Here is an 8,339-nt window from a genome sequence, read left to right as displayed (position 1 = left end):
CGAGGCGACGGCCGGGGCGGCGACGGCGGGGACGGCGCGACGGGGACGGGGACGGCGCGACGGGGATGGGCCTGGGGCGGCGACGGAGACGAGGGCGGCGACGGGGACGGGGGCGGCGACGGGGACGGGGGCGGCGATGGAGACGATCGAGGGCGGCGGCGACGGCGACGGAGACGGAAACAGAGGAACGAACAAAGAGGGAAACTGAAATTTTCGTAGTCGTTATATATATAGAAGGCACCTTTAGTACTGGTTGGAGCCACCAACCGATACTAAAGGCCTGTTTTGGCCAGGCCAAGCGGCGGGAAGCTACCCCCTTTAGTATCGGGTGGTGGCACAAACCGGTATTTAAGGCCCCCCCTTTAGTATCGGTTTGTGCCACGACCCGGTACTAAAGGGGGTGCGCTGGCGCAAGTGCGGTGCGGCAAGTTTAGTCCCACCTCGCTAGTCGAGGGGCTACCGCACTGGTTTATAAGCCCCAGTGCAGTAGCTCTCTCGAGCTCCTCTCCTAACCAGGCCTACTAGGCCTACCTGTCTTCTTCGCCTAGTGGGCCTACTCGGCCTTCGCGGGCCTGCATCCTGGCCCAACGAAAGGTTGTCTCGCTAGTCGTATGCAGGCCGCTTTGGCCCAGTAGGCGGGATTTTTTTAGCTTTATTTTTTTTATTTATTTTTGAGTTATTTTTGCTGTATTTAGAGTTTCTTTGTGAATATTTTTGCTTTAGGTACAAAAAATTACAAACTTTCTGTTAGTGCCGGTAGATTTCAAATTTGAATAGTTTAAATTTTGAATTATTTGAAATTTGTGTGAATCACTAGTTTGTGAACAACTTAACTTTGAAAAAAGTTTTTTCAGTGATTCTTTTTTCTTATGTTTAATATTAGTGTGTTTTATCATTATATTCAATTTAGTAATGCTTAGGTTATTTAAAAAATGAAATGCCTTTGTAACAGTTCAGTTTTCATCGGAAACCCTGATACTTCGAAAGAGATTGTCCATTTTGTACACGAAGTGCATCCAGTTTTTGCCGTAACCCTCTCTACTTTCTTGCACATGCTATTTGTATGAAATGCATGAAAAGAATTTATTTGCACATAAAATTTCTTCACGTTTCAAATGCCAAAACACATAACTACCCTAACTATTACAGACATTCCCTCCTGGGTGTGAAACACAGAAGAAAGTGATGATGAAGCCGATCACATCCCAGATCTTTGGGTGTGAAACTTTTTCTTCGCGTGTGTCCCTTTGCGCCGTAACCATGGAAAATCTTCATCATTTAACGAGATGCTTGGGTCAATATTCACAGTGAATGGAGCAATTTCATCAAACTTTTCATAATCTTCTGACTTGTCTATCTTGTCATCCACTCCCACGATGTTTCTCTTCCCAGAAAGAACTATGTGCCGCTTTGGCTCATCGTACGATGCATTCGCTTCCTTATCTTTTCTTTTTCTTGGCTTGGTAGACATGTCCTTCACATAGAAAATCTGTGCCACATCATTGGCTAGGACGAATGGTTCGTCTACATACGCAAGATTGTTGAGATCCACTGTTGTCATTCCGTACTGCGGGTCTTCCGTTACCCCGCCTCGTGTCATATTGACCCATTTGCACCGAAACAAAGGGACCTTTAAACCACGTCGATAGTCAAGTTCCCATATGTCCTGTATATAACCATAATATGTTTCCTTTCCCGTCTTGGTTTCTGCATCAAAGCGGACACCACTGTTTTGGTTGGTGCTCTTCTTATCTTGGGCGATCGTGTAAAATGTATTACCATTTATCTCGTACCCTTTGAAAGTCATTATATTCGAAGATGGTAACTGGGACAGCAAGTACAGGTCATCTTCAATAGAGGTGTCATGCATGGTACGTATCTGCAACCAGTTGGCGAAACTCCTGGTTTGTTCATGTGTAATCCAGTCATCAGACCGCTCCGGGTGCTTGGAGCGTAGCAAATTCTTGTGTTCATCCATATACGGAGCCACCAAGGTGGAATTCTATAGAACTGTGTAGTGTGCTTCAGTGAGAGAATGTCCGTCCATACATATTATTTGTTCCCCTCCTAGCGTGCCTTTTCCATCCAGTCTGCCCTTATGCCGCGATTCAGGAACACCAATCGGCTTAAGGTCAGGAATAAAGTCAATACAAAACTCAATGACCTCCTCATTTTGATGGCCCTTGGAGATGCTTCCTTCTGGCCTAGCACGGTTATGAACATATTTCTTTAAGACTCCCATGAACCTCTCAAAGGGGAACATATTGTGTAGAAATACAGGACCCAAAACGTTAATCTCTTCGCATAGGTGAACTAGGACATGCGTCATGATGTTGAAGAAGGATGGTGGGAACACCAACTCGAAACTGACAAGACATTGCACCAAATCATTCTGTAACCTTGGTACGATTTCTGGATCGATTACCTTCTGAGAGATTGCATTGCGAAATGCACATAGCTTCACAATGGCTAATCGAACGTTTTCCGGTAGAAGCCCCCTCAATGCAACCGGAAGCAGTTGCGTCATAATCACGTGGCAGTCATGAGACTTTAGGTTCTGGAACTTTTTCTCTGCCATGTTTATTATTCCCTTTATATTCGACGAGAAGCCAGACGGTACCTTAATACTGAGCAGGCATTCAAAAAAGATTTCCTTCTCTTCTTTGGTAAGAGCGTAGCTTGCATGACCCTGATGTATGCCATCTTCTGCGTGCATACGTTGCTGGTCCTCCCGTGCCTCAGGTGTATCTTTTGTCTTCCCATACACGCCTAAGAAGCCAAGCAGGGTCACGCAAAGATTCTTCGTCACATGCATCACGTCGATTGCGGAGCGGACCTCTAGGTCTTTCCAATATGGCAGGTCCCAAAATATAGATTTCTTCTTCCACATGGGTGCGCGTCCGTCCGCGTCCTTTGGAACAGGTTGTCCGCCAGGACCCTTTCCAAATATCACCTTCAAATCCTTGACCATATCATGTACATCAGCACCAGTACGGTGGCAAGGCTTCGTCCGGTGATCCGCCTCACCTTTGAAATGCTTGTCTTTCTTTCTTACGGGATGCCTGCTCGGAAGAAATCGACGATGTCCCAGGTACATATTCTTCTTACAACTCTTCAAATATATACTGTCGGTATCATCCAAACAGTGCGTGCATCCGTGGTATCCCTTGTTTGTCTGTCCTGAAAGGTTACTGAGAGCAGGCCAATCATTGATGGTCACGAACAGCAACGCCTTTAGGTCAAATTCTTCCCCCATGTGCTCATCCCACGCACGTACACCTGTTCCATTCCACAGTTGTAAGAGTTCTTCAACTAATGGCCTTAGGTACACATCAATGTCGTTGCCGGGTTGCTTAGGGCCTTGGATGAGCACTGGCATCATAATGAACTTCCGCTTCATGCACAACCAAGGAGGAAGGTTATACAAACATAGAGTCACAGGCCAGGTGCTATGGTTGCTGCTCTGCTCCCCAAAAGGATTAATGCCATCCGCGCTTAGACCAAACCATACGCTCCTTGCGTCATCTGCAGACTCCTTTCCGTACTTTCTTTCGATTTTTCTCCACTGCGACCCGTCAGCGGGTACTCTCAACTTTCCGTCTTTCTTACGGTCTTCTCTGTGCCATCGCATCGCCTTGGCATGCTCTTTGTTTTGGAACAAATGTCTCAACCGTGGTATTATAGGAGAATACCACATCACCTTGGCAGGAATCTTCTTCCTGGGGCGCTCGCCCTCGACATCACCAGGCTCATCGCGGCTGATCTTATAGCGCAATGCACCACATACCGGGCAAGCGTTCAAATCCTCGTACTCACCGCGGTAGAGGATGCAATCATTAGGGCATGCATGTATCTTCTGCACCTCTAACCCTAGAGGGCAGACATCCTTCTTTGCTTCGTACGTACTCTCGGGCAATTCGTTGTCCTTTGGAAGCATATCCTTTATCATTACCAGCAACTTTCCAAATCCCTTGTTAGATACACCATTCTCTGCCTTCCATTGCAGCAATTCCAGTGTGGTGCCCAGCTTTTTCTTGTCACCTACGCAATTCGGGTACAACAATTTTTTGTGATCCTCTAACATGCGCTGCAACTTCTTCTCCAAATCACTTGCGCAGTTTCTCTTTGCATCGGCAATGGCCCGACCTAGATCATCAACGGGCTCATCTGATGCCTCTTCTTCAGCTTCTTCCCGCATTTCCGGCTCAGCTTCTTCTCGCATTACCGGCTCATCTTCTTCTACCATTGTTGTATCATCGTATTCAGAGAACCCATGGCCAGGATAGCTGTCGTCGTTCTCTTCTTCTTCATTGTCTTCCATCATAACCCCTCTTTCTCCGTGCTTGGTCCAAACATTATAGTGGGGCATGAAACCGGACTCAAACAGGTGGACGTGAATGGTTCTTGACGTAGAGTAATTGTGACCATTCTTACAGCCAGCACATGGACAAGGCATAAACCCATCCGCCCGCTTGTTTGCCTCAGCCGCAAGCAGAAAAATATGCACGCCCTCAACGAACTGGGGAGAGCATCGGTCATCGTACATCCATTGCCGGCTCATCTTCATTACACAACACCGAATAAACCAAATTAATACAAGTTCATACAACACTTAAATGCAACAAACAAATAACTCTCTAGCTAAAGCATTTAAATGCAACAACAAATACGATCAAGATCGCAACTAAGGTAACAATTGATCCAACAGCATAATGATACCAAGCCTCACTATCGATGACATATTTTCTAATCTTTCTAATCTTCAAGCGCATTTTCTCCATCTTGATCTTGTGATCATCGACGACATCGACAACATGCAACTCCAATTCCATCTTCTCCCCCTCAATTCTTTTCAATTTTTCTTTCAAGTACTTGTTTTCTCTTTCAACTGAATTTAACCTCTCGACAATAGGGTCAGTTGGAATTTCCGGTTCACATACCTCCTAGATAAAAATAACTATGTCAACTCTATGGGTATAATTTGTCATAAACACGAAATGCAACAAATAGTTTTAAAAGAGAATATACCACATCCGAATCATAACAAGGACGAGGGTCGACGGGGACGGATATCAAAACCATGGCACTATGTATAACAAACAACGTATGGGTAAGATAATTATTACATGATTAACTATATATTCAAATCACACAAACATCAATTTTTTATATAAAATTTCATGAACAAGAGGCTCACCACAAGGTGGTGCCGGCGACGGGACGGTGCGGGCGATCGACGGTGGTTACGACGGAGATTTAGAAGGCACTAAGTAAACCACACTTACATATGCAAACTAAGTGTTATTTTTGACCTCAAATTGCATATAAATCAAATACTAGCACATATATATATTTCCTCCCAAATTACTAAACTCAAAAATTAATAACTATATAAAGCATTGCAAGAGCTAATCTAGCAATGAGAGATGAAAGGACAAAGTTGCTAACCTTTGTGATCACTTGAATGGATGGGGGCCTTCAAATCTTGACAAATTTTGGGCAAAATGTGTGATGAGCTCGAGGGGAAGAGGAAGAACAGAGAGGGAGGGGAAAGGGGGAAGAACAGAGCGAGCTAGACGAAGGGTTTATATGCAGGAGGACCGATAGTACCGATTCGTGGCACGAACCGATACTAAAGGTGCTGGAGGGAGCCCAGACTGACAACATCCTGCCACCACCCTCATTAGTACCGGTTCGTGGCACGAACCGGTGCTAAAGATTAGCCACGAACCGGTACTAACGAGAGCGGCCCGGCTAGCCGTTGGAACCGGCACTAATGTATACATTTGTGCCGGCTCTAATACAAACCGGCACTAATGTGCTTCACGTTTGACCCTTTTTCTACTAGTGTCCGCACCGATAGCGTGCTCCTCCGCACCGATACTCGCTATAAATACACGTACGCACATCCAGCCATTGGAGGAGGTTCCATTCCATTCTGTTCAGCCTCGTAGCCGCACTCACTCACCGGCCCCAGCTTCCCTTCTTCGTCGTCTTCTTCTTCTTCTTCTTTTTCTTGGCGGCTCATTTGGTCTCCGTGCTGAACCAGATGGCGGTAAGTGTGCTGTGAGCTACGGAAAGCCTCCATGCCAGCAACTTCACCCAGAATCGGAGTCCTCATTATCGTTTGGTCTTGCTTGCAGAAGGCGCGGAGGCGTCGCGTGCCGGCGTTCGGGGAGTGGAACTACAACTACCACCACGACGAGCCGGAGGCGACAGCGGCACTTCCGCCGGCCGTTGTTGCACCGGCCGCGTGGTACGCCACGCCGGAGCCGGAGGCCTGCAGCGACGTGTGGTTCAGGTACTCGCCTCCCCCGCGCAAACCCACGCCCAAGAAGCAGGCGAGGAGGCGGCCCGAGGGCGACGTGTCCCGGGAGCGTTCCAAGGCGTCCTGGGACGCCGCCGTGGCCAAGAGCGGCGACTCCAGGCGGGTGGTGCAGCCGGTCGACGGGGACCTGTACCGGGTGCCACCACCGGAGCTCGCCTCCCACCGGCGGCCAACGAAGGTACGTACGGCCGCCAAGAAAGAATGTTTCTCTTTATTTTTGTCGTGATTGTTGGAGCTGACCGCTCTTTGTTTGAATGCGTTTTAAATGCAGAAGTGGAGCCTGTGGATGGGATGCCTGGGCCTCAACTCATGCGTCGACTGAACCCAACATGTCCTGATGATCGATGGGATGCTGCGTGCATGTACATCGGCAGTGTTTATTTGCCCTTTCTGTTGGATATACACTAGTTCTGTCCGGTTGGTAATATAGGTGGTTTTACAACCTCGAAGTAATTTTTATTACGATTCATGTGCTTTGTACTTTCGGTGAAGTTTGATAATAATAGATCTAAATCATTTTTTGCAAAAAAGAAGTGTATACTTCTGTCTCTCTCGTCGTGCATGCGCTTTCATGGCTTGTGGTACGATGGTACTTCCTCCGTCCGGAAATACTTGTCATCAAAATAAATAAAAGGGGATGTATCTAGATATATTTTAGTTTTAGATATAACCCTTTTTGTCCATTTTGATGACAAGTATTTTTAGACGGAGGGAGTACATGGCTAGTACTGGCACTGGCAACACTAGAAGTGTAGAATTTCTCTTCATTTTGTGTAATGGGGCAACATCTCGTCTTGTGCTAGTACGTTTGTTGCCTCAAGTCATTTCTGATCAATTTTGATGTGCAAGCGAGTTTATTGGGGGTGTTTGTCGTCATTCACTTCAGAGATTCAGAGATGGCGACTGATAGACGAGCACGTACTACAGCCCACCGTTCTGCTGCATGAGGAGCAGTTCGTGTGGGCCCGTGAAGTCTGGTGAATCTGGTACGCGCATTGATTACGGCAGTTGGGCAATAGTTGCTGTGAACTCACTGGTTTCCTCGCGCGTGCAGCCGTGTCATTCAACTCGATCGGCCAAGCCATGCGCGCACACACACACTGTCGCAGCCGTGTGTGTCCACCGCAGTGAGTGAGAGTAACTATTTCGGCATGTGGCTGCTTTTGGCATACATAAGTCGAGCAAGCCAAAAGTCACAAATCCGTACGACGACTGAGCGAGATCGAGGTCGAGCGAAGACCTGTAGGTGTGGGTTTGTAGTAGTACAAGAACATAACCGCAGCGATAACTCGGACCTACCGCCCCGGAGTATTAGCTAGGTGCAACAGCGGATCCTTCTTCGAAAAAACATGTAGTGCATTTTCCTTTCTCGTTGAGTGGCCAAATTTTGGCTCAAAGTTCAAACAAAACAAGGCTTGGGGGTTTTCACGGGGAATATTGCCCTGCCCTCCGAGTTTCATGCATATCTTATCTTGCTATTGCGCGCGCGCTCGTGCGAACCCTCGATTTCGAACAGGCCGCAGTCTCCCGATTTGGAAAGCAGGCAGCGGGTTAAGTAGGGGAAGGGTTATGGGCTAATTATGGTGGCCCCCCTGAAAATCAGGGGGGAGAGATTAGATGTAGATTAATGGGTGGGCCTGAAGCCTGTGCACGTCTTCGCTGGCTTTTGCGTGCATGTGGTGGGGTCCAACACGATTCAAGGGAGGCTGTCGGAGGGTGCGAGGCTTTCGATCGAATCGATCGCTCCAACGAGCGAAGGCCGAATTTCGTGTTTTGACCCTTTTGACAAAGAATTTCAGGATGACCCCTGTTTGATTTATTTTTTTGAGATTTGACCCTTTTTCCTACCACCAGGGCCTCTGGCGGTAGGGTTACACAGCCTACCGCCAGGGACCCTGGCGGTAGGAAACTTATCCACGTCAGCGCGCGGAGACGGCACCGTCCCCCTCCGTCGCACCCTACCGCCAGGGGCCCTGTCGGTAGGCTGTCTAACCATACCGCCAGGGGTCCT

The 8,339-nt window shown here is 47.7% G+C and overlaps 1 protein-coding gene across 1 annotated transcript; it reads left to right on the top strand.

Moving 5' to 3' along the window:
• The first annotated feature begins 5,951 nt into the window (after positions 1–5,951).
• On the top strand, positions 5,952–6,803 carry LOC119305934. The gene is made up of 3 exons (XM_037582321.1): positions 5,952–6,055; positions 6,144–6,506; positions 6,600–6,803. Exons 1-3 carry the CDS (start codon positions 6,050–6,052, stop codon positions 6,648–6,650), a joined length of 420 nt encoding a protein of 139 aa, XP_037438218.1. The 5' UTR covers positions 5,952–6,049; the 3' UTR covers positions 6,651–6,803.
• The last annotated feature ends 1,536 nt before the right edge of the window (positions 6,804–8,339 follow it).

Source organism: Triticum dicoccoides, chromosome 5B, assembly GCF_002162155.2.
Source record: "Triticum dicoccoides isolate Atlit2015 ecotype Zavitan chromosome 5B, WEW_v2.0, whole genome shotgun sequence".
NCBI lineage: Eukaryota > Viridiplantae > Streptophyta > Magnoliopsida > Poales > Poaceae > Triticum > Triticum dicoccoides.
This window is presented reverse-complemented; position numbering and strand designations above follow the sequence as displayed.

What these genes read in the sequence shown, in the direction of transcription:
- LOC119305934 (XM_037582321.1), top strand. An exon ending in CCCACCGGCGGCCAACGAAG is followed by an intron (nt 6,507 to 6,599) that starts GTACGTACGGCC and finishes TTTTAAATGCAG; the next exon opens with AAGTGGAGCCTGTGGATGGG.